General features: G+C 43.4%; 2 protein-coding genes across 8 annotated transcripts in view; one reads left to right on the top strand and one right to left on the bottom strand.

Moving 5' to 3' along the window:
• TSC22D1 (TSC22 domain family member 1) overlaps positions 1–22324 on the top strand; it is a 94133-nt gene extending 71809 nt beyond the window's left edge. For 2 of the 6 annotated variants that reach the window (XM_061457301.1, XM_061457300.1), the window contains 2 exons: positions 20637–20688; positions 21714–22324. In XM_061457301.1, the coding sequence (XP_061313285.1) occupies positions 20637–20688; positions 21714–21971 (310 nt within the window). In that variant the 3' untranslated portion in view covers positions 21972–22324. The other 4 variants (XM_061457306.1, XM_061457305.1, XM_061457307.1 and 1 more) reach the window with 4 other exon arrangements.
• Positions 180–26502, bottom strand: part of LACC1 (laccase domain containing 1) — a 264433-nt gene continuing 238110 nt past the window's right edge. The window contains exon 6 of one of the 2 annotated variants that reach the window (XM_061457319.1): positions 180–268. The gene's annotated coding sequence lies outside the window, so the exon portion shown is untranslated. The remainder of the gene's footprint in view (positions 269–26502) is intronic. The other variant, XR_009744112.1, reaches the window with a different exon arrangement.

Raw genomic sequence — 26502 nt, 5'->3', positions numbered from 1 at the left:
TCTCTGGTCTCTGTAGCTTGTTTTAGAGCGTTGAAGGTCACATTACAAGTTCTGTGCTCATGGTACTGTAAGGGATTGATTGCTCCTGTATGAATTTGTGCTTGTGTGGCATCGCAGATATGATGCTGCATTGTTTTACTTGCCTCCTTTTTGAAACAGGTTGATTATGAAGAGTAAGCCTGTCTTGGGTTCAGCAGTAGCAGTCATTTTTCTCCTTCTTAGTAGCTGGTGCAGTGCTGTGTTTTTGACTTGCAGCCTGGGAACAACGCTGATAACACCGATGTTTTTAGTTGCTGCCCAGTAATGTTTACTCTGACCAAAGACTTTTTGAGTCCCATGCTCTGCCAGGGAGGAGGGGAAGCTGGGATGAAGCAGAAACAGGACACTTGACCCAAACTAGCCAAAGAGGTATTCCATACCACAGCACGTCATGCCCGCTATATAAGCTAAGAGGATTTACCTGGAAGGTCCAGATCACCGCTCAGTTGGGCTGGGTATCGGTTGGCGGGTGGCAAGTGGTGTTATTCTCTTCCCTTGTTATTTTCATTATCATTATTATTACTGGTGGTAGCAGCAGTGATTTGTGTTATACCTTAGTTACTGGACTGTTCTTATCTCAACCCGTGGGAGTTACATTCTTTTAATTCTCCTCCCCATCCCTCTGGGAGTAGGGGGAGGAAGGAGGGGAGTGAGAGAGCGGCTGCGTGGTTCTGAGTTACTGGCTGACTGGGCTTTAACCACAACAAAGCCTCACAGAGCCCAAAGGCTTTGGGGCCTGAACTGCTGCTTGAGTGCAGGATGCAGTCTGGAATCTGAAAGAAAGGAAAAAATGTGGGGGAAGAGAGTTGTAGAGTTACAAATTCTGCCTATCTTGATAATGGTTTAGAACTACACTGCTGTAAATTTCTAACTTATTTCTCTAGTATGGATGCCACCAAATGCCCAAGGAGTGTCAGCTGCAGTTTAGTCTCATATATTTCCTGTATTACTAAGGAGTTTCAGGTACCCAAGAATAGCTGGGTTCCTGTTAGCCCACACCTAGTGATGAGTCTCAGTTTAGAGGTTGGGCAGGATACAGATTTGTTCTGGAATTGGCCTGTAAAGGTTTTGGATGGTCCTCCTCAATAGGAAGGCTTGTGAGTCCTGCTTTGTGTTTCGGTTCTCTGTTGGAATTCATTTACCCTTAACTGTGAGGCTCCATTTCATAGACTATATGACTGGTGACTTCATAGTACTCAAGTATTCTCTTGCATGCATAGGTTAAAAAAACCCCAACGCAACCAAACACGTGTGTGTGTAGGTTCATTCCCCTCCATTCTAGCTGAATGCCTGTAAATCCTTCATCATTAATTCTGTATTCAGCTACTGTAAAATAAATTGACAATCCCTTGCAGCAAAAAAATGCTGAGCTGCTGTTATTATGCTGTGTCAGGCCATGGTAATCAGGCTCCTTGTTAATCAGAGGTTCTGCTGGCTTGGGTTTCACAGTTCCTACAGTGAAGGAAAGGAGCACATGTTTTAAGCTAGCATAGAACAGCCAGGGTACAGAGATGCCTTATGTGTAGAAGAGATACTAGGCTTGCTTCTATAAGCTTAATCTGATTTTATTTATCTCCACAGTACAAAAAGCAGCAACCAGCAAACATTTTAATTGGCTGTTCATACCCATGCCCAAAATTACTTCTCTACTACTTCTTCCTCCTCACCCCCCCCCCCCCCCCCCCCCGACTTACTGAATTTTTAACATGTTTCTTTGTCCTGATACTAACATGGTTCCATGTCTTGAAAACATTTGTTCTCCTGTATGATTAAATGATAGAAGTTCAGTGACTTCCGGTTAGTGAAATGTAAAACGCTTGCAGATGGTTCACTGTGGTTGATGGAGAAGATTGACTCCCTGGAGCTGAACTTTCATGCTTGTGGTGGCTTCCAGGTGTTCCTAATGTGTTCTTATATCAGGTCTGGTCTTGAGATTTAGATTCATATCTGTTTAGCAGCCAGGGTGGTTGATGCTTCATATTTGATTGTTTGGAAACTTTATCTTCCCTGGGTAGTTAACTTGGAATTAAACATGCAGTTTTTCAGAGTCTCAGAACAATGTGAGGCGATTTCTTTAAAAGAAAAGTAGACCAGTTCTAGAAGAAAAGCCTCTAGTTACTAAATACTAAGTTATTCCTTGTGCAGGAGTTCCTCAGCTGCTGCTGCTGGTTGCTCACAGGTAGGAGGATACTGCAGGGAAGTTGCATTTATCTGCCTGCCTTTTTGGGTTCTCCTTCCAGCCTCTGCTGCTGGCCATGCCTAGAGGTGGCTCCCGAGCTAAATGGCTGTTTCAGACCCAGGAAGATCTCTCCATATATAGTTTGTTGATCTTTCACACAGGGAGAATGTGTTTTTTGGCAGTATTACATTGTGGTACTGAGATGAAAATCAAAATTAATTGCAAAATAGGCTTGTTCTGTGCAGCTGTAATGCTGCTCTTTGTGTAACTGAAACACCTTGCTTATCACTTAGTGATGATTATGAAGAATGTATGAGAATATTCCTCAGATGTTCAATTAGGATGTTTATAGCTAAAGATGCATTTTGTTTGGTTTTTTTTTTAGTTGCTTAATGATGGACTGGAATAAAGCTATCTTCTCAAACTGCACCTCATTACAGCTGGTCAAAATATGAGAATAGCAAAGTTACAGCAGTGATTTCTGCTGCTAGCATTTGGGAATGAGATACTTCCCAACCTGGCATCCACACACTTGTCTTTCACTTCAGTGCTTTGGTTTTCATTATGGTGCAGATGTCTTTGTACAGCTTTTTGTTCTTTTTATCTTTCTTTGTTGTCAGATTTATTTCCTTTGGTAATCCAGCATGCATTGCTTCATTGAGGAGTTCTAGTAAGTGTTTTCTCAAATCAGAGTTGGGTTTTGTGCACTGCTGTTTTTGACTCGCAGCCTTGCAAAGCACTTTCTACCAAAGTACTCTGTAAAGATTGATCTAAGGTGGGACAGTGGGGTGGGACCAAAGCATTAAAAACCCCATCGGTTGTTATGCAAATGGTATATGGGACATCTCCCATAACAATAAGCACTGCAACTCCACATAAATGTTTGCTGATTTTGACCCCCTAAAGCAAGAGTCTTGAAGTCTGTGCTGTAATCTTAACTAAACTTTGGAAATCCTGGATACCACTGTCTTACACAAATCTGTGATCACTATTGTAGTAATTTTTTTACCCCTTAAATTATAGAACCACAGAACAGTTTGGGTTGGAAGGGACCTTAAAGGTCATCCAGTTCCAGCCCCCTGCTATGGGCAGGGAGGGACACCTTCCAGTAGACCAGGTTGCTCAAAGCCCTGTCCAATCTGTCTTAAATATCTAAGGATTGCATGTTTGTAACTGTAAAGCTTCTAGAAGAGCTTGAATGTTTGTTGGGTGTATTTTCAGCTTTATCAAGCACTCACATGCACATCAGAATTTTAAATTTATTCTTAGTTCATTACACCACATCAAGTTTGACACTGTTACCACAGGGCTGCTTATGTCGTCTGAAAATTGGCTTGTGCTTTATTTTCTGCCTTTTTTTATGGTAAAGTCTGGATTACTCAAGCTGTTTCTTAAGTCCTCTATAGCATGTGGAAAGCGAACCTGCTAAATGTTTACCCTGTGAAGGTATGGCAGTGATGTGTGACATGCTGAGGAATTTGGGCTCTAGTGCTGCACTTCATTCAGGCTGACATAAACAGTAAATTCTGCTGGCTGAATGCCAGATTCATTCACTTACCAGGTTAAATCTAAACATGGGCTGATGTATTCTATGTTTTTCTTCAAAGCAAAACTGTCAAGGAGTACTACAAATATCTTGAAATACGCTCCCTCCTCCCATTTGGGCATAAGAGCTTGGGGCAAGGGAGAACCTAGGTACCCTGATGCTCTCATGTGTGAAATCCTGTTGCTTTTTGTTTCATTTTGTTTCATTAAATGCTAGAACTTACCCGTATCTGACATCCTAGTGTGCCCACAGTGATAATTCATCTGTGCACAATCTGTCACTTTATATAAGAGCCAGAATGGTTCAGGACAAAGGAAGGAAAGAATAGCTTGGTGCTGAATTCTTGAATGTGACGAAAGAGGATCTGGTACTCCAGGCATTTTTCAGTTGCAGCTAGAGGCTGTTTTTCAAAGCAGTAAAAATGTTTGGTTTAGTTAATCCAGTTGATTTACAATTTCTTTGTGGTTTCTGTTACCTGAGTAATACTTCTAATTACTTGATTGCACTGTAACCAGAGTTGTCAAGTTTATGGGAATGCTTATGAGAAATACAATGTAGTTCTTGGAATACTTGCCTCTGGAGCAGTTAGGTTTTAACATTTAATTTGGTTTCAGTCTGGTAACTGACGAAGCAAATCCTTTGCTGTTTTTCATGAAGGTGATAAATGGAACTGATAAGATTCCTCTGAGGCACAGACCCCCCCCAAATAAAAAGGTGATGAACTGGAATTGGAAGCTTTTAGATCAGTGACACAGAAACCAGTTTTATGTGTTATAACTGGAGAATTAGCATCAAATGAAGCCTGTGAGTGTTGCATTACTGTAAAGTCACCAGAACTGGGGCTGAAGCATCGGGAAACGTGATTAGTGTCACCAGAGGTGGAGCTAAGGCTTCTCTTTGTGGGCCTAACATTGTACTTGCTTCTTTAAAGAATGAAGCAGCTGAATATATTCAGTAGTCCTGCATCATACGTATGTAATATATAAAAATATATCTATTTTTTATATATATATATCATTTAATGATTGTTCTAGCTCTAAAGGAAACCCAGTATTGTGTCAGAGCAGTGCTGGAGCTGAGCGATGTATTGGTCAGATGTGCATAACTTCCTGAACCTTGTTCTTAACTGTCTTGACACAGCTTTAGTGTGATGGAGCTCCTGTTCAGAGGTCTTGGAATAGGAAAGGAGAAAGTAAAGACTGTCCATGGGAAAGTTTAACATCATTGCTTTCATCCGTTTCCCACTCCAGTGTGTACTCATTATCCTAGGTATCCTGGAAAACATGCCAGTGCATGTACTGTATGCACAACAGTTATAGAGAAAGATTGTCTTCTTAGCTGATGTCAACCATGCAGCTTTACAGAGTGGGGGGATACAGGCAAGAAGGATGTTACAGTTACAAGGTTAGGAGAAGAGCAGTTTACAATCTGAAGCCATAAGCTCTGTTGGTGCAGTTCTGTGGGATACAGGCTCAGCTAAGCCTGGCTGCTACAAGTCATCAGTGTAGTTTATACAACAGCCTAAGGGAGGCTGTAGGAGATGCGCTACGTAACATACTACAGTGGGATTCATTAGGGATTATTATTGTGCTAAGTCTCTGACTATGAAAGGGTATGTTAGGATGCAACTTGAATTATAATTTCTGCTTTCTGGAATTGAGCATTTCTCCAGTCAGCTTGGTGTTTCAGCTCTTTAGAGTTAGTAAGATTCCTTGCTATAAGCAATATTTCATCTTGAATATTCAAGTTATTTAGTAATACTGTGTCAGACTTCATCTTAATAGCTGTTGATTGTTATTACTGTTAATCCTTTTGTTCCTAGGTTATTATTCCTTGAAAGCCTGTTGAAAGTCCGCTTCCTTCCACAAGTCATTCCTCTCCCTCTTTTATATGTGGTTGTACCACGTTAGTCTCCCCTTGAAGCTTTCAAGAGTACCTTTGCTTTCAGAGCAAGCACCCATCTCACACGGCTGTTAGACCTGTCTCTCCCTTTTCCAAGTTCCAAGATCCTGGAGCACATCTGAGTGGTCCCATGTCCATGGCTTTTCAGTGGGAGTGAGAGGAAGACACTCAAATGAGCCCTGGCTGTTACCTGTTTCCATGCTGTGCTGAGGGAGGTGGACTTGAGGTTATGAGAGAAACACCTACTATAAAGTGTAACTTGTTTGCTTCAGTCTCCCTGGTGTGCTTTAAAAGGAGCAGGATGCTCTGTCCTGCAAGCCAGGTGTACCAGGCTCTGGGAAACACCTGTAGTAATACTGGGCACTGCTTTGCAGTTAGTAACTCTGATGCCCAGCTTAAACTATCTGTGTTCCCTCTTTGCTCTGGGAGTGGGGAGCTAATCCCATTCTGGTATTAGTTATCTAACATATCTGGGATTAGTCATATCTGGGGTGCACCCATCACCCTAGAAAGAAAAGAAATAAAGAATTAATGCCTTTTTTTGTTTATTTCTTCCTTTCTACCTCCTAACCAAAATGCTTACTCCCTTTGCTGGTTCTAATAAGTAGGGTTGGGTTTATCCCTCCCTCACACCAGACTGTTTTCTTGTTATCATGTAGTACCTGCGTCTGCTGCCATTAGTCACCTCTCCAATGCCTTGTCAACGGCAAGGTACGATAAATGCAGCTAAATAGTAGATAGCCATGCTCTGAGCCAACTTGTTTGGCGTTTCCATTTGTCAAGTTTCCTATATAGTCTTACGAGGCAAATCAACTTGAGGAAACACATCTGATACTGATTTAGCAGTCAGAAGTAAGGCTGAGTGGCATTTGCTAGGTTTGGTGTCTGGTTTTGTCTCTGTATTTCTGTAGTCAGTCTGATGGAAGACTGTAACATCAATGCCTGTGCTCTCTTGGGTTTGTTGTGGGGGTTCCTGTACAGATGCTGCAAGTAGTCTGCAATTTCCATGGTGAGGGGATGTCTCCAGCTTGCACGTAGACTAAGGAAGTGAATCTTGCTCACTTTCCACAGTGTACTGTGGGCAGTCACCTTTTGTTCGCACTGAAAAGTGTTCACCATGATAGAGGAAGGAACATGTTTACATTGAAGCAGTGGTGCGTAATGGTACCTGTGCAGGTAGGCTCCTAGTTATATGGTATGGATCTACTACAAGGCACCAAAAATTCCATATGGTGGTCTTTGTTCCTTTGAGAAAGGATAAGCAATATTTGTTTGAATTTTGGTTTGATACATGAGAAGATATCTGGTCTGCAAAAGACTGACCAGATGCATGTCTATCTCGTCACTGGTTCTTTTTAAAATAGCAGTCAGGGATAGGATTTGCCTTTGTAAAATATTTCTTGGCAAACTGGGTATGGTTGATTTTGTGTCTAATTACAGTTGCTATTAAGCACTAGAACTTTGATTTGAGAAACAGTACAGCTAAGCTGCCTTTCTCTAAGCAGAATTAGCTACCTGTAGCAATTACTGTGTGCTTTACAAAAAGTGGGAGCAGGCTGAATCAGTTGGTGAATTTGGCACAGCTGAAAGAAGTTGCATTTGTCTGAGATCTGAAAACCTAATCGTGAAGACTTTAATCTCTCTTGATGCTTTATGTAACAGCACACCATGTGATCGCAGGATCTGTAGTGTCGTCACTCTTCGCCCTTCTTGTTTTTGTTGATCATGACCAACCACTATTAAACTCGTCAAACTTTGAATAGAAGCAAGTGGGTAATCTTTAACGGGTGAGGCTTTGTGATTCTTGAATGTGCTGCAGAGTTCAGGACCCATGGTTAAGAGTGGAATGCTAATGCTAATCTCACTGCTGCTAAGGATCGAGAGGTATTTCTTCCGACCCTCCATCTCAGGGGATCTAATCACAGGTACTAAATAGATACATCAATGAAAGTGACAGTTCTCCAGAAACAAGGCTCTGACCGAATAGCCATGAAAGTGTTATTCTTGGAACTGGAGCAACATCTAAAGAGGTATTTATAAAGGTTTTAGTTTTTAGATGCTTGATTTACTTGCCTTCTTTTTTTTTAATGGTTTCTTAAACTATTTTTGTATGAGCAAGCCCTTAAAAATACTTCTCCTAAACCAAGGTGCTTGGCATTTGTTAAAGCTATTTCAAACTGTTTCAAACTGGGAGTATCGTGCTGGTTGAGAGTACTGTGTCATATGGAGTGGTTTACTTATTCACTGAAAAACTTCATGTCTTGAAATAAGTTTACTACAGTATTTAATTCATATTATAAAACATTTACTACTACAGTACTTTTTTCAGTAAGATGTTACTCCTTATATTCCAAGTCTGAGGTGACATAATGCTAAACAAAGAAGAGAATTTTAACATGGATTGAAACCTAGCAAACAAGTTTGTATTCATTCAAATATCTTTCCTACATAATATACACTATATTCTGTCTTGTCAGGTGCCTAAAGAGAACCTTGGTAAATCAGTCTTGCTAAATGTTGGCAGAGGCATTGAAATACACCTTAGTCCTTTGCAAGTTACATTTATTAACCTTCTTTTCCATAGAAACAGTTAAATACAAAATGCATGGGTTTGAGCTGGTTCCTTTCTAGTGTTTCAAAGAAATACTGAGGAGCTCAGTGAATGGGAAGAATTATTTTACTGAGTTAAAATATATGACAGTGAGGGAGAAAATGCCCTGATTCTTCATGTTGCAGAGTTGCTGTTTTTCTGTGTAACAAAGGCAAATACCCTTCTATGGGAGGAGCACAGAATGTGTTCTGCATAACTTCTGATCTCTGAACTGGTGCTTTTGTTACGGCACACCCTTCAAATCCCAAAACCTTGCTCTTACATGATAAGTTCTGACAAATACCAGTTAATACATTCCACTTACTACTCTTGTCATGTTGTATTTGTGGTATTGCCTGTGGAGGATAGCTTTCCTCTCTGAATGGTGCCTCTTTAAAGAATATGAACTTACACGTTGAAAAGCTTTAAAAATTTAAAACCCCTGGTTTTTAGTTTCTGAAAACGTGCTTGAACTTTCAGATAAATGTTAAAAATTATACTAAATTAATTCATCTGAATGCCTGAGGAACCAGTGTAATGGAAACCTTTTATAATAGCAGTTGAAATATAATAACAAAAGGTATGTTATGCTTGAGCAGTGTGTGTACACAGCAATGACTTGTGTCATTCTATATTACTGAAAAAGAAAGGTAATATTGAGAAGATTGTTTCTTACCACAAACCAGTCTGTTCCACAAAGCGTATAATGAAAAAACAGTGTGATGGAGTAGATATGTAATTTTCTTTAACCTTTCTGCATTATGAACAGGTTTTGCTGTAGTGGATTTTTACTGATGCACATAGCAGCGTGTTGTAGCACCTCTAGTCATAAACCACAATCTGCATCTGTTTACATTATACAGAAAATTGGGGTGATTTCTCCTGTATTCCTACTCACCAAGCTGCTTCCTGTTTACTTCTCATTTCCTTTGGTTTCTTCTAGTTTCTCTTGCAGAGGTGCTGGTTTTGTCCTAGTCGTTTTTCTGTGGATTAAGGTTTACTGTCATGTCACCATACATTGCATTCAAAGGACAAACTTTAACCTCTCTTGCAGCTATTCTTGGCTAGTTGCATGTGGTTGTATTTTCTTTTCCGGAACTGATTCTCCTGACCGCATGGGCCAAATCCAGTGAAGCATTTGGCTGTCTCTGGGTTAGACACAGAATCTCTTTTGAGTGTGCAGTTGTGTGCAGCATTCTGAAGGAAATAGGAGTGATTCCCAGGTCAGGCATCTGATTTAAATCTGTCGGGATACTGACACAGTTGTTGAATCTTTTCCTACTTGCAGCCTTGGTCAAGGGCAGTTGACAGTACACTGAGAAGAGCTGTTTGTCTTAATAAAATAAAACACTTTATACTTTTTCCATTTTAAGTTTGGCTGCCAGAATGAAGTCCAAGATCTAGAGTTTAGGCTCTGGAGCTCTGCCAGGGTGCTTTGGAAAAGTGATCCCTAATGCTTTGTGCTATGGGGACCTGTCTAGCACCAGGCAGCTGGAAATGGTGATCATATGGGTGTCCAGGAGCATGTGCTTTTCTTGTAGGGTGGACCACAGGTAGGTGGCTGTGTCGGCTTGAGACCTGGTGTGTATCAGCACCTCTCCATATTCTTACTGAATATCCAGTTTTATGGCAACATCCTTATTTCTTTTGGAACTTACTTGGAAACACAGAAGATGTAAGCCTGGAGGGGCAAAAGAAACCACATCAGAAGGTGTTTGGTTATGGCATCAGTTGGAAGAAAGCAGCAGTAGGTGCACCTGCTAATTCTTGGGATGGCTACAGTGGGCTGTACTTAGTTAAAATAGGTGAACAATACTGAAGGCAGTGAGCAATACTGAACAACACTCTCTTGTGCTATTATATCTAGGTCATCCCTATCTGACCTCCAGTAACTTCAGTTTGTTTAAAGTATACCTTAGTGAAGGGCATCCAGGCTCTACCTGAATAGAAAACCCCACTGTATTTGAGCTAGTCCTTACTGTTTTAAAAAGGCTTTAGTTCATCATTAGGCAAATACTAAATAAAGGTACTCTAATATGAACAAATAAACCAAAATCTGTCAGCCCCTGACACCTGGTATTTTCCCATTTAAAGGTATTTTTTTACTCAAGTCATGTCTCAGTGCTTTCAAGGATTTCAAAGATCCTGTCAAGTACCTTGACATCTTTCAGTCTATCAGTATCCAAGTAAATTCCCCCATCCCCAATCTCTGAATTGATTCAGTGGTTCTTTTCTACCCAGTTCAGTTTATTAGCAGCTTGTTCTGAATTGCTGAGTTCTTCACAAATAGGGCTGAAAAACTGGTTTGGGCAAACTAATTAAAGGCAGGAGCCTATCTGAGTTGCAGCAGTGCTACCCTGTGACTCAAACATTCACTTACAAATATTTTTGTTTATAGCTGCCATGATTGCTTGTACTTGAACTGCTGATTGATGTTGCTGTCTGCCTGCCCGCCCGGGGCCTCTAGCAATTAGCAGTAGTAGCTGGGAAGAGACAGAGAGGAATTCCCCTGTTCTGTATCTTGTGTGGGAGCAGGTGATGCCTTCCTTGATGGGAGGCTGCCTCGAGTGGTTTTTGGAAGAGGTGATTTGTCCTCTGCGCTAGGTGGGACTGGCAGCAGTGGTTCCCTGGCTCCACTGGAGGGGCTTTCTATCCTGTCCTGCTTGCAGCAGGGATTTTCTCCCCTTCCTATCACTTGACAGCAGTGTGGCAGCTCATGGTGTTGACGCTGTAGAAGAGTGGTCACTGGGCATCTGGGCTAACACCCTATGTGAGCATGAGGAAATACACCTGCGAGATGTTTTTGACTCTCGTGTGTCACTAAGTAGGTTACTCATCTCAGACTTCCGATACTGGAGTTGGTTGTTTTTGTTGTTTTTTTTTTTTGTGGGGGATTTGTTTTGTTTTGAGGCTTGCTTTTTTTTTTTTTTTTAGCCACAAAGGTTCAAGGAGTCATCTTAATGACAGATGTTTTAGAGGATGAGGTAGTTGTTTTCAAGAAGTGTTAGGTGCATGACACAGTGAATACATGAAATCAGACCTTGTTTTGTATAAAAGACACTTGGAACAGTTAATGAAACCTATTTTAGGTGGATATCCACCAGAAAACAGGCATCAGCAGTATTAGGGAGTGGACAGGACTGCTTCATAAACAGAATGCCACTCATAAGTTTAACCAACTCTGCATGAAGATGATTAGATACTGGATAGGTATGAAATAATATGCTGTAATCTTTCCTTCACATGTTGTGCATTAAAAGATTAAGTTTATATATTCTGCTGTTTGCAGAATGCCTGGCTCAAGGGTGGCTAAATGTCAGTGGTGTCTGCACCGTGTGGCCACCACAGAGCCAATAGTCTCAAGATCTCTGTAAGCCAGAAGATGAAGCCATGTGGAGTATGAGGGTTTCCTGCTGCCTGCGGTTCCTTTAGAGGAGCAATAGGGTACTGAGGAAGGCTGAATCCCACCTGAAGGAGAACTAGGACTTCAGAATAGATGTGCCTTCTGTAAATGATGTGGATCTGTGCCAGCCATTTGCAGTCTCTGACCCAGAAGTTGCTACAGGGACACGTTCAAAATATGCTGAGCTGGCGCACATCTGCGTTCTGACTGTTCTCTTTGGTTTGCAGCGTGGCAGGATTGCAGGAACAAGGTGTTGTGCTACAGTGGGCAATACCTCTCTAAAGCCATAAAGCACAGTCAGGCCAGATTAAAGCATCTATTTATCTGTCTCTAGGTGATGTTAAAATCATTTTTAAGCACACCTCATTTCATAGTATTAGGTAGTTTCCCAGGTACTTTGCGTTCTATTTCAAATCAGTATTTCTCTACAATTGCTTCCTTCAGCATGAGAGTGTGAATGCTTTGGGTGGAGATAATTCTGTTGGGATTTCTGCATTTGTGAGTCAGCAGGATTTGTGTCTCTTAAGTGACTGACTCTGTCCCTGGATTAAGAAGCCTAGGAGTACTTTCCTACTCCAGAGTCTAGCTGTACCTGCTTCTCAGTGCTGTACTGAGTTAAAACACAAGTATTCATCAGATTCCTCTCGTATCCTCAGTAAGTGAAGGGGAAGCACAGGCTGGGGAGGAAGCAGTCCAGCAAAGGCTCAACTTGGTGATTGACAAAGGGGAGCAAGACTTTGGGATACATTGACTGTACGATAAATCTGGTAAATCAGGTCACATTCTTAAGGGGTTTCTGGATATTGCCCCCATGCTTCCCAAATAGGTGGAGGTGATTTCTGTAATTCCTGTAAATGCAAGCTTCTGTTCAGAACCGAATGACTTTAAATACATTGGCGTGAATTCAGCCTGTTAAAATACACTTCTGCTTGGATGGGACAGCAGGTCTTGAATTTTCTCTCAATTTTTTGGGAAGTCACCAAATGATGATCAGCTGTGAGCTGAGGCACAACTGCAGTGGCGTGTTTGACCACTTAGAAATTAGGAAATAGGGTATTACAGATTTGTGTCATATGCACACATAAGAGTCGGGGGAGTTAATCTACGAGTCATTCATCTACTTATTCATTGATACTGCTAATACCTTTGAAGCCATTTGTCAGTGATTGCAAAGAGACTGAAATTGTAGGAGTTTCAATGGATAACTGGGTAGAGAGAGGTCTTAGTGTATTTGCTGAGGAAGAAAAGTGGCACTGAACTCTCACCTTATTCTCTTCTCTACTACAGTTGTAAACTAGCTGCAGTGTCGTGTCAGGAGGTTGTTATTATTTAACAGTATGGCCTTAAAAATGGCTCTGCACAACAGGGTAGTAGTGAGTGATCTGCCACGTCAGAAGCCGAGCAGTGGTGGATCTTCATCCTCTTTCATGTCAGATTGTATTCCACTTCCCAGGTGCTCTGTTCCCATGCTGTGGTCTTACCTTTTGTTTCTGTACTTTTTTTGTTTGATCATCGTTGACTGTTTTTATTATTTCCTATAGAACCTGGAGTAAGGAATTTCATTCCAAACTTCCTGAAGACCATATGACAACGCTGGTTAATTGCAGGGATTTTGGCTTTGTTCCTAGCGACTCTGAGTTGGCTTATAGTGTGAAATACTTCTGTGGGAAATACAGGCTTAATTTCAAGTGTTGCATCAAAAAGTGGCCGTCAAAGGGAAAATGATACTCTGTGAGAAGTGTAGGCCAGCTGTTACACCATATAAATTATTCCTTAGTAAGTGTGACTAAATTATTAACTGATCCAAGATTTTCAAGTATAGTTTCAAGGGGAACAATTAGAAAAAGGGGAGGAGGTAGGAAAAGAGAAAAGAAAGGATTAAGTAGTTAAAGTGTAAGGGGTGTAGGTTTTGCAGGTGGCTGGAGACAGGGGAAATGGAGTGATTTACAGTCTTCCACCTCCCACTTCCACAGCTATCACCAGTCAGTAAGACGGTATTCCCATTTCGTGTGACTTGGTGTGACTTTTCTGCAGCCTTAAGGAAATACAAGACATTAAAAGTTAAAAAAAAAAAAAAGGGAAAAAAGTCAAAGATGACCCTTCTCAGTTCCAGGTTAAACTGGGTGGGTTTTAATTTGATGACTAAATCCCACTGTGTGCCATCAAGGCAGGGTGGGGTGGATGGGTGTCAGCCATTGTGCCAGAGACCCTCCTGGGTCAGAGATGCTGTTTAATACAGAGAACTTCAGCTTTCCAAACATGTCACTGTGCCAAACCACTTCCTGTATTTGCTGTGTCTCTTTTGTTATGTTAGGTGCAACTTGAAATGCTCCAGTGACTTTCTTTCCTCCCCTCTTCTTCTTTTGGAGTATGTGGTTGAAAAGTCTGTTGTAGTTAGAACAAGTGGGATTAAATGCTGGTGTAAGTGGTTTTTACCTCGATGTGTTTGTTCTCCTTGGCTTTAAGAAAAGCATTGCATGTGAAAGCTACGCTTAAGACCAGGGAATTCAACCTCTTTTTGAGTTAAATCTAAAATTATTTAAACCAAATTTCACATAAAGGAAGAATTACTTTCAGCTCCATGCTACGGGTAGTGAAACTTAGGTTGTAACATTTTATTCCTTTTCTACATATGCTGCTTTATGGCACTAAACGTTTCTTTTCTCCCCTTCCATCCTGGGGATGGTGTCAGCATGCAGAGTGACATTGTGGGCAGAAAGAAAATCAATTCCTGGCTCAGATGTCTCACTTAAAACTTTCAGGATGCTAACATGGTTGGTGGATCTTTTCCCACTTGCAGACCTTGGTCAAGGGCAGTTTATGGGATACTGAGGAGGGCTTTCACTTCCAATATTGTTAAATTTTTCACTCACTTTAATCTTGGATATGAACTTAGCAGTGTTTGTTATTTCCAAACTACATGTCATTGCGAATTTATAGCTCCTTAAATTTAGGTGGTGTAGCATCTGGTTGCAGTTTCAGGTTTTTAGTTAAGATAGACCTTGCCTGACTTTGAGGAGACTTTGAAACTTGATGGATGCGCACAAAACAGGGTACTGCATCCCAGCTGCATTGCTAGATGGTCAACTGTGGGTAGTCTCAGGAAAGGGGGTGTCACATACCCCTCTCCAAGCATCAGAACAGCTGTAAGATGTCTCATATTTGCTTGTAGAGTTCTCTTTGGTAGAGAATGGGTTATCTGTCTGTATTGAGGTACTTGATGTTATATAAACCTTATGTTTTATTCTGTCAACATTAAAACTGGTAGAATCATTATAAATCTCATTAAATTGTTTTTAATGGGGTTGACTTAGAAATTTGTTACCTGTAAAAGAGATGGGATATCCTCAGAGGAGCTAGTGAGAACTGCTCCTTGTTTGTCTTTTGATCTTACATGGTTATCTTCTTGCTTTAAAATGCAGCCTTCTATCTTCTGTGCAGAACGCACAGCATGATACTTCTTGTGATCAGAGATACTGTCAGGTTATTTCCAGAGCCCCAGCAGGGTGTATGTATTCTTTCCACTGAATGTTTGTTTAGTTATGCTTGCACATCTGGAAAAAAAAAAAACAAACACATTTACAAATATAGCACTTCATTTCACTAACATCTTCTATAGCTTTCCCTTTTATCTGCCTTTCACAGAACTAAACCCAATTCCTAGCAGAGCAAATTATAGATGCAAATAACTTCACTGTGAGGGAGGAAAAGTGCACATTTAGGGGAACTGATAGAGTAATATCTGGTAGCAAGAGGTTCTTCAATTTAGCAGAGGTATGTAAATTGAAATCTGCAGAATGCAAACTAGAAATGAAATACATGTTAGCATTTGGAGCTGAGCAATAAGGTCTCAATTGTTTCTTTAAATCAAGATCCCAGCTACAGGCTTCGGGCTGGAAAAGGAAGTTGGCTGAGATTCTGTGGTTTTTATTAAGACTATCTGAATGTGAATTTTCAGTCCCTAATCTGTTAAAAACCAAAATTACTTACTTACTGTAGGGAAAACCATTCATTGGGCAGCTTCTCAGCCTATCCTGTACCTTTACTGAGATAAAGAAATTAAAGCCTATAGAAATAAATAATCCTTTAGTCCTTGATGTCAGCTGCAGCCAGTTTCTTCTTCAGGTTGTTAGTTTGGAGCAATTTTGCATGAGTTTGATACTGGGGGAAGACGTTGCTGTCAACACACCAACAGTTTTACATTTATTAATTTTAAGGCATTTTTAGATGCGAAGTGAAATGTAAAGTCAGATGTCATTTGTGATCTTAATTACTGTAATCTTGAGTAAATAACAGATGATTATCTGTTAACCTCTTTATTACTCTTATTTTGTAGTTGAAATCTGCAGTTGGAGTTCACAGGATCTGAGCATGTCTGTAGTGCCAGATGAAACCATGCTGTGACAGAAATTGCCATTTCTGATACAGCTTCTGGTGTGGTCTCTTTGCAACATAGTCAAAAGACGAGATGTATTTTAAGTTCAGGAGATGCTTGTCTAGGACTTCTAAAGCTGACATCTAAAGGGCACGTATATTGACAAGGTACTTGAAAGATTATTTTTTTAAGTAAAATAATTTAGCAGGCACACAGAAATGTGCCAATTCGGACTTGAGACAAAACGATTCTGTGCTGCAGCTTACCTCATTATGTGCTTAAGATAAAAGGCACTTTTTCCAAGTACTTAGCATAATTAAATTGAGACAAGAGGAAAATATTTAGTGGGAGAAACAGTGTTTAAGAACTGAAGCACTACAAAAGGTGAAGCCTTCTAAAAAGTCTTTGACTTCAGCAGTTAATTTATGCGAGGATCAAAGATGATGGTGGGCTGCTTGCTCAGCAGTACATTGTATTCTGCCTTGCATGTTTCTCACTAACGCATCTTGAGTCTTTCTTTATTACGTCATGCAGTTTGTCAACACGTAGATGTGTGTGATCCAGGGATTCTCAACCGATGTCCCTCATCTCCTGTCCAGGGCTGACAGGGGTATGAAGTGGTCCAGGCTAGTGCAGAGCCAGAAGGCTTTACAGAAGTGAGGAATTCTGCAGTCTCTCTCACTTCTTCTACTAGGAATGCAAAATTGTAAGCTTTTGCAGGAGTCTAATATTGTGTAGTACCTGTTAATGAGGTGTTAAGAGAGATGGTTAGAAGGTTTTGAGTAACACAGTAGTCATCCTGAGTCCCTTCTAGTGCTGTAAGGGACTAGGCATAATCTGAAGTGCTTGTGGAATGTCTTGGTGAAGAAGGCAGGAGGGAAGACAAATCGATGAGTGAGCAAGCAAGCGGAAAGGAACTTTGGAGGGTTATTTTCTTTATATCTTCCATAGCTTGTTTGATTTCACAAATAATATATATTTTTAAAAGCAACAGCAAAACCCCAACCTTTAAATGTGGAGTTCAGTCTCTGTCCTTATCAGCCAGAGGATGGGCTGTGGAGGTGAGAACACCAGAGATTAGTGGTGGTTCCCCCCCCCAATTTTAAGGATGAAAAACATGGGGTTTATTTGCTAGACTGGAAAGCTCAGAGCTTTCTCAGCCATAAAGGGACACTTCTGGTTTGCTTTTTTGTGGGGTGGGCAAAGCAGCATGCACATTAACATGCAGTCCTACTTACGCAGCTGACAGCTTTCTGTTGAATCACAGCTCTGCTTGTAGGCATCTAAAAATAAATGCAGAAATTTGCTGAAAGCTTACTGAAGCTAATGGAGGATGGTTAACAGAGTTTAGTGGGAATTGGACTTAGGATGATACCTGTATCTCTTAATGAAGATACATTAATATAGATTAAAGAGGGCAGTGTTATTTACTGTTAATTTTGTCTGAGAATCATAGCATTTTTGTCATAAGTGGAATGATGGCGTTTAATAATTACCAGTCGTTATGGCAGCAGCAACAGTCATCTTGGAATGCATCCATGATTTTATTTTTACATGTACCAATTAAAATATGTACAAATATCTGTCCTGCAACAGCAGAGCAGGCATTCCAGTCCCTGTCAGGCATGTGAGTGTGCTATCCTCAAGGGAGTTACTTTATAAGGACTTGATTAGCAAGGATAGGACTTGGTTTTCACACCTACTCTGCCCTGTTCTGTTCTAAGAGCTTCAAGGGATGGAGATTGCCCCTGCTTTATGTCCAGCTGCAGTTTTGTTAATTGTCCTGAGTAACTGCCATGGGGAGGAGTCATTTGAGACACTGCTGATTTTCCAGCCCAACCCTTCATAAAACATTAATTTAGATCAAGTCTAGGGCAAGAGTTGATACAGATTCCAGTACAGATGATGTGCTTTTGGAGCTGTTTTAACAGCTCACTTAGTCACTGAATACAATGGCTTCTTCTCTATAACTATCTGGAAGGAGGATGGAGTGAGGAGGTCACTGGTCTCTTCTCCCTAGTAACAAGTGATAGGACAAGAGGTAATGGCTGCAAGCTGCGTCAGGGAAGGTTTAGATTGGATATTGGGAAAAATCTCTTCACTGAGAGGGTGCTCAGGCATTGGAACAGGCTGCCAGGGCAGTGGTGGAATCACCGTTCCTGGAAGCATTCACATACTGTGTAGATGAGATCCTTAATGACATGGTTTGGTGGTGGACTTGGGGGTGCTGGGGTAATGGTTGGACTTTTGATGATGTTAAAGGTCTTTTGCAACGTAACTCATTCTGTGAGAACCATTGTGTGTATTAAGTAACCCCTGCAAAGAAAGGGGTTAGTTGAAGTATATGGTTATGGATGTTGGTCTGTTGGGAGGCAGGAAGCTGGAGCCTGTTGTGTATACTTTAATGTATTGCTTTTAGTATTTAATATATTGCTTCTAGTTTACTTGCTATTAAGTTTTCAAGTCAATACAGGCAAGGGTTTTGTTTTAAAAACTTGCTTTAACTTTCAGCCTGTGAGGTGCTGTCCTGTGCAGCTTCCCCAGGTACCATCAACCCAAGGATGAGAGCTGTGTCCTTGTGGGATGTGCATTGTATGTACTGTCAGGAGAGCGACTGGGAGGAGCTCATTTCTTAAATGTGACCTCTTGTGAATAGGATTAGTTTGTACTACTCTGCTGGCATTACTGAATGAAGGAATAGTAGGCTAGGACAACATAAATAAACTAAGAAGGATGATGCAGATACGCAAATGGTAAATTTAGCTTTAAGATGATTATCCTGTGCCTTCTGGCTTTCCTGCTTCGCTGGGAGCAGCACCTGTGACATGTCTGTCGCTGGTAGTTCTGGAGAAGTCTGCTATAGAAAACCAGTTGTTTTTTACTTTATTTTCGTGCTGTTAAGTCGCATAATGCCTCATAAAGTGCAGATCTAGAAATAGTGTTCTTTCTTGTGGCAGTGTTTTGTGGTGGTCTAATTCAGCCCTGGGTTGTATCCTAACCTGTTACTGGTAGGGAGGATTGCTGGGACAGGCTGTGACCGTAGTGTCTATGTTCAGGACACTTGAGAGTGTACATCTATTGAGAATTACACCACAGCTGGGTGGCAGAAGTATGTTCCCTAAATTAAGTGCCATAGGGTACAACCTAAAAATGAGTGAATAGGCCTTTTCCCTATTATTGTGGAAGAGTATCAGCTGGGTTATTAGAAAGCTGCAGGTTTGTGCTGTGTGCCCTTTTTGTGGATGAGCTGATGGATGAATGTTGTTTTCATAAATGGTTTTACGGCCTAAATAAGGCTCGTGTAAGCGATAAAGAGGGATTGCTGCTGCTGCTTGATCAGGTCTGTAGGAGTATCAGAGCAGTTAGCTACAGCGCGCATCAGTGTGCGCATCCGTGTGCTCATCCCGCTGTGGCTGCCGAAGCGGGCAGGGCTTCAGGCTGTGGGTTTATTCCGCGGGGCTGCAATTTGCGGTGGCAGGGGCCGGTGTCCCGGCCTGCCGTGTCTCTCGGCAGCCGGCACCAATAGGTGGCGGTGTCGGCGCGGCGACGGGCAGCCCCTCGGCGGCGCGGCCCGCTCTCCCGGTGGCGGAGTCTGGCAGCCCGCCGGGCCGTGCTCGGCTTCCCCGCCGCTCCGAGCCCTTGCAGTGGCAGTGGTTGTGTTATATCGCCTAATCCCTGCCCGTCCCCGCGGGTGGAGATCGGCTCGGTGAGCGCTCGGCACCCGCGGGTTGGGGCGGGCGGGGTGCTGCCGGCCCGGGGTGCTGCGCGGCGGGTGGGGTGGGGTGGGAGTGGAGGGGGGCAAGCTCCTAATGAGATGCGGCGGAGCGGGGGAACGGGGCGTGGCCACAGCGGCGGCGCAGCCAATGGGCGGCGGCGGCGGCGCATAAATTATGGGGGGGGCCGGGATATCCAGGTTTTGTGCGGCGCGGCGGAGCGCTGACCTCGGAGCTGGCCGCGCGCAGCCCGGCGCCCCGCAGGGTCCCGTCGCCCGCCGCCCGCGTACAGACACGGGGAGACCGCATTTCTCCGGGGAGCGTTTCTGGCCGCGGTTGCATGAATGCCCAATGTTGTAGACCAGTGGCAATGGATCTAGGAGTTTATCAACTAAGACACTTCTCAATTTCTTTCTTATCGTCCTTGCTGGGTACCGACAACTCGTCCCTGAGGCTCGACAGTAGGTAAATAAGTGTTGTGTCCGAGGGGCTCCGCCGGTGCCCGGCGGCCTCCTTTGTCCGGAGGAGCCGCAGCAGCGACGGGAGCACCGGGCGCCCGCCCGCCTCCCTTCGGCTGCCCGACGGGTCTGCCCTCCCCGGCGCGGAGCGCTTCTGCGGCAGCTCGCGGTTAAGCTCCATCTTTGTGGTCTGCTGGGGCAGGGGGAGATGTCGGGATACGTGACCCGGCTGCGGGCGGGGGGCTCGGGGCGGCTTCACAGGTTGCTTTGCTGCATTGGAGCATCCCATCCCGGTGGGGCAGCGTGAGGATGGCTTTCCCAGCCAGCTGGCTGCCAATGCCCGCGTCTCTCGGCTCGTAAATAATTCAGCCGCTGCTAATGTTGATTTTTTTTTTTTTTTTTTTTTTTTTCTCTTTCTTTCTCTCTTGCAGCTCCTCTGGTGCAAGCGTGGTAGCGATCGACAACAAAATTGAGCAGGCGATGGTACGTACCGATTGAAGCATAACGCCTTGTTCGTGTCCAAAGCAGTAAACAATATGGGGATGCGGGGGGCGCTGGGGGTTAACCCGTGCGCGGACGCCGTTTTATAATTGGGCCGGGCAGGGAGTAGGAGGCACGGGTTCGGTTTGGTGCGGGGGGCTTTTGGGGGGGGGGGGGGGGTTGCCTGTGGTGGCTATTTTATTGATGAAAGGCTTCCCGCGGGGAGGAAAGCGCACGTTCCCCATCGATGCCGGGGCGCAATGACGGCATCGCTTCTGGCTCCTGCCTCCCGAAGCGATCGATCCCGGCCCCGTGCGGTGGCGGGGGAAGGGCGCTACCGGGCAGAACGTGGCAGCTGTTTGGTGGTTAACCCCCCCCCCCCCCAATCCCGGTTCCCAAGAAGGGATGTTTGGGGGGGGCTTCTCATTTGATTTCCCAACTCCCCTGCAGGCGCATCCCGCGCGCTGCAGCCGGGGCACCCGCTGCCGGCGCGGGCACCGGGACCGGGGTCGGGCCCGTCCGCCCTTTGTTAGCGGCGCGGAGCCGGGAGCCGCTCTCACGGGAGCCTCTGCCCGCTGTTGCTAGGCAAACTCCGAGCCTTTAACTCCCGGCTATAAATAACTCGGGAGCTCATTGGCCGCGGCGCGCTCTGACGTCACCCGCGGCCGCGCGCGGCCGGCGGGAGGGAGGGAAATGCGGCAACCTGCGCTGAGAACTGGCTGCAGCCGGTGCGCGGGGGGCGGGGCTCTGCCCGCGCGGCGCCGCACGTGTGCGGGATCTGACACACACGCACGCACACACACACGCAACCACCCCGCCATCCACCCTGACCCTCGCTTGTGGTGCCCGGCCCGGGCCTGCGTGCAGCAGGGATGCTGGCCATGGGGATGGCCCCACGGGGGTGAGCGGGGCGCTTGTGGCTATCACAGGGATGCACACCACTGCTCTGCCATGGTGGATCCGCTGGGTGCGAGCCCGGGCCTGGCGCTGCGCTGCTTTCCTAACGCATGGTCTCCTCTGCGTTTCAGGATCTGGTAAAGAGTCACTTGATGTATGCGGTAAGGGAGGAAGTGGAAGTCCTCAAAGAGCAAATCAAAGAGCTGATAGAGAAGAACTCCCAGCTGGAGCAAGAAAACACTCTGCTAAAAACACTCGCCAGCCCGGAGCAGCTTGCCCAGTTCCAAGCGCAGCTGCAGACTGGTTCCCCGCCTTCCTCTTCCCAGTCACAAGGGACAACACAGCAGCCTGCTCAGCCGGCATCACAGGGGTCAGGGCCTTCAGCGTAGTTCAGGATGTCATTGCCATCGTGATCGCTGGCCTCTGGACTGCCCAGAGCAAGAAGGACTAGCGGGAATCCGCCACAGCCACCCTTCATCCATTTCAATGCACATTGCAACCCAGACTGAGGACTCCATGCCCTGCACACATCAGGAGAGGCTTCTACCCCCCGTATTACGCACTCATCTGTCTCTCTTTTCCCTCCCCTTCCCCCTTTGGCTTGAAGGAGTCTTTGTTCTTAGGTTGATTGAATAACATAAACTTCTTCCAGAGAATTAGCACAAGTACACTGGGGACTTGAGCAGCTTCTGCAGATGGCTGAGAAACGAAGCTGCATGCCTGGTTTTTTTTGTTGTTTTTTTTTGGTTTTTTTTTTGTTTTGTTTTAAAATCTTCTGCTCATCCAGTGACATAACTGATACAAGTGCTTTTCCAGCTTGGAAATATGAAGAAATAGACTGGAGTAAAAAGAGATGGCTCAATCCCCCATAGTGCTCTGGGGTTCCAAAGCGAGGACTGGTGCATAGGATCTAAGAGGAAGAGGGAGAAAGGTAAATTCAGTGTTTTAACACTTAAATTGTCACCTGAAACCTTAAGTGCAAATACTTGCACCGTTTTCTGAAGCAGTGGACAGGTGCATAAAGCTGTATTATATATATAGAAAGCAGGTAGGTGACGTACAGTTGGGTCATAGGGTAATTACAATGAAGGTTATTTGCCTACTGTATATTTGTGTATTTAGTGTAATTACTTTGTAAAATAGAAAACTGTAACTATTTAGGTTGTACAGATTGAAGTTTAGTTGTTTCAATGGCTGATCTGAAGAAGTTTGGAAAGTCTCTCTTTTTCTTTTTTTTTTTTATGCTACATAAATAAGAATGCACCTACGCAACTGTTCAGAATTTGGCAGATTTATGCTGTTTGTGTAACTTCTGAAGTTCCCTGGCTGCTGATTATCTTGAAGTAAATCTTTGTTCATTGTAGTTTGGTTCAGGACAGGAAAAACCACTCCAAAAATATCAAACCCTGCTAGCAAAGAATTTAAAAGAAAAAAATATATATATGTAAAAAAAAAAAGACCCGAAAAAAAGGAATTGGGTTTCCTAGTATGGATTTTTTGCATATGATCTGTATAGTAGTATGCATATGTTTTTGTGCATGTTCTCTAAACAGTTGTAACACGTCATTGTATTTAACTGTTGCACTTGTTGACTTTCAATAAAGCATACAATGTTGATAAATCACTGTTTGTATATTGTACTAATGTTACCTGCAATCACTTCCAGCATGTTGTAGTGCAGTTTTTACATGAGCAGTGAGGTCAGGAAGCAGAGCGAGACCTTGCCCATTGGCTTTAGTGCCAGCTGAAAACGCAGCTTCTGCTTTCCAGTTTCATAAAATCATAGTGAGTGTGAAGGCAAATGGAGGAGGCAGGAATAAGGTCCCTGACTAAGCAAAGCTTCTTGTTCTGGTCCAGTCCTGCATCATCAGAACTGTTGGGTGCCTTCTGTATATTAGCACATCAGCAGAAGCATAGACATCTGCTGTATGATGAGCCATGAAGGTATAAATCTCATGCAGCAGTTGTTTCCTAGTGGCAAACTGTGCCCTTGCTTGGGCATGGGTCACTCCATGTGGGCAGCAGCTCCAGCACCCTCAATTTGGGGTGTTGAAAGCAGGGAGCACTGCAGCTTCCCCAGCAGGTCAGTCTCAGACTTCCAGTGGTGAGACCGGACTGCAATCTTGGGTATCCCAAGACTCACCCACACAGCTCTTGCTTTGATCATTCCATATGTATTTTGTGAGTTGGAATCATGTGAACTTGGCATGTAGTATTAATGCTGCTTTCTGAGACTGTTGAGGAAGGTTGCCAGTTCTGAGTGAAGACGAAACCTTCCCTTCAGTTTGAAAAAACAGTACTTCTTTCCTCCTTCGTAATGGTGATTAAAATACAACTGAGTCTAAACCTACAAATTTCTGGGTGAATGACTAGATTTCTAGTGTGATTGACATGGTACAACCAGGGGATTGAAGGAATTTGCAGTTTTACAGTGGGCTGTGTTTGTGTTGATGATGTGACTCTTGGATGCTCAGAGAATTGGCAATAAGATGCAATGGTTAATAGTGGGACAGTACTTTGACTGTGAAAGCCGTCTCCTAAAATTTGAATACAAGGAATTAATTTGACTTAAATTGTAAGGGTTAATTACAAAGTTTTTCATGGGGTTTTGCATGACCACTCGCTCCATGTGAGGATCAGGAGGTAGAAATTTTGTGCAGCTTCATAGCATGGTACAATCACAAAATGGCTTGGGTTGGATGGGACCTTTAAGAACATCCGGTTCCAACCCCTTGCCATGGGCAGGGGCACCTTCCACTAGCCCAGGTTGCTCAAAGCCCTGTCCAACCTGGCCTTTAATCTTCATTACCGAGAGTAATCGGGTGTAGCAGAGGAAAGGAAAGGCTGAAGGTTCAAAGGCAGAACAGATCACCTTCTTGTGGGATTTAGAGCTAGCTTCTTGCTCTTGGGTACACATCACGCAGCCATTCAGGCACTGCTTGGCTGTATCGCAGCACAAGTAGCTGCGTTACTGTTACTGTGATTAGTATATCAAAGTGCATGCGTGCGTGTCTCTGTGGGAGTGTGAACTTTAATTTGTAGTTTGTGTTCTTGTATAATTTAAGAGGATTCTTAATGAGGAAACACCAGGGAGAAATGCGACATGGTTTTTTGTTGGTTTTTTTTTTTTGTTTTTCATGGATTAAGCTAAAATTAGAAATTGATGATAGCCTTTGTGGCAGAACAGCACTTGAATTATTGGGATCTGACAAAAGGAATGCTAATTTTGGTGCTTTTTAAATGGCTTGATTGTCTCCAGTTGCCTTTATATTCTGAATGTCTCTTTAGCACTTCCAGGCCATAACACTGAGTATATAAAAAAGTCAATCTTAACATGCAGATCAGCTTTTCACCCGCTTCCTTACCAAAATCCACAAAGAATTATTTTTGTTTAAAAGAGCAGATTGCCCTCTGGGTTGATTCCTTTTGTTTTGTTTGAAGAGCAGCCTGTGCATATTCTAAATCTAAGATTTACTTATTTTTAACTGTTATTTAGTAGAGTATCTGAAGTCTGAAGGTTTTTGGATAGGTAACACATGAATAATTTTAATACACTGCTTCAATGTTGGCAAATTCAATCGTTTAGGTAGTAAATAGTTTTATAACCGTGGAGCTGGGTTTTGGAGCTGTTCATTAATTGCCGAAGTTAGGGAGAGCAATGTTTTGTTGCTGAGATGATTTTAGCGATAGATTTGTCAAAACTGCACCCTCTTCTCCATGAAACTGATTCAAATTGACTAAAATTGCTCTTGAGACCCAACCAAAGAGTAGATGTTCCAGTCAGTTGTGTTGTAACACTTCTGGAATGAATTGTTTTGATTTTTTTGCTTTTGTTCTAGAACAAATTATTTTTTGGAGCACTTTTAAATCAAGTGTCATCAATAGGAGTGAGTGTTGCCTTTTTTCACCAGGATTTTTCTTTGTACAAACTCTGAGATGCTCAGGTTTTCATTCACAGTGAGAATTGATTTAAATGCAATCTGCCTTCTATATGTCAGGCTTTTTATTCTTTGAATATCTCCAGTAACTCTTCAGGTTATATTCAAAAGGGCTTTTGTTTAACCTATAATTTTTGGCAAATAATTCTAAGGCAGGTTCAGATTGTGCAGTTTCTGGGTGCTCTGTAAATACTTGGGTGTGCTGGTTTTGGCTGGTGTAGAGTTAAATTTTCTTCACAGTAGCTGGTATGAGGCTGTGTTTTGGATTTGTGTAGAAAACAGTGTTGATAACACAGGGATGTTTTCGTTATTGCTGAGCAGTGCTTACACAGAGCCAAGGCCTTTTCTGCTCCTTACAACACCCCACCAGTGCGTAGGCACAAGGAACTGGGAGAGAACTCAGCTGGGCCAGCTGACCCCAACTGACCAGAGGGATATCCCACACCATATGGCATCATGCTCAGCATGTAAAGCTGGGGGAGGAAGGAAAGTGGGAATGTCAGGAGTGATGGTGTTTGTCTTCCCAAGTAACTGCTATGTGCGATGGAGCCCTGCTTTCCTGTGGATGGCTGAACACCTGCCTCACCATGGGAAGTGGTGAATGACTTCTTTGTTTTGCTTTGTTTGTGTGTGTGGTGTTTGCTTTACCTGTTAAACTTCCTTTGTATCGGCCCATGAGTTTTCTCACTTCTCTGATTCTCTCCCCATCCCACTGTGGAGGAGTGTGGGGCTTAGCTGCTGGCTGGAGTTAAACTACAACAGTCCTTGGTGCCCCACATGATGCTTGAAGGGCTTGAGATAATGACAGATTTGATTGGAATGTGCTAAGTTGAATTTACAGCTGAAACTGCTGTTTAGCTATTAATTGTCAGGCTTGTCATGGGACTTGCTTGCCTTACTGTGTATTAGGGTCTAGTGCTTGTTTGTGGCTGCTTTTTGCTTTTGCTGCTTATCGTCTTACTGTGCTGTGCCTGGGAACAGT

This window comes from Pezoporus flaviventris, unplaced genomic scaffold (assembly GCF_033815535.1).
Source record: "Pezoporus flaviventris isolate CSIRO_AGI_PZ_B2104156 unplaced genomic scaffold, CSIRO_AGI_Pfla_v1 ptg000025l, whole genome shotgun sequence".
In the NCBI taxonomy this organism is placed as follows: Eukaryota; Metazoa; Chordata; class Aves; order Psittaciformes; family Psittacidae; genus Pezoporus; species Pezoporus flaviventris.
Note: the sequence above shows the minus strand (reverse complement) of the source record. Positions and strands in the feature narration are given on the sequence as shown.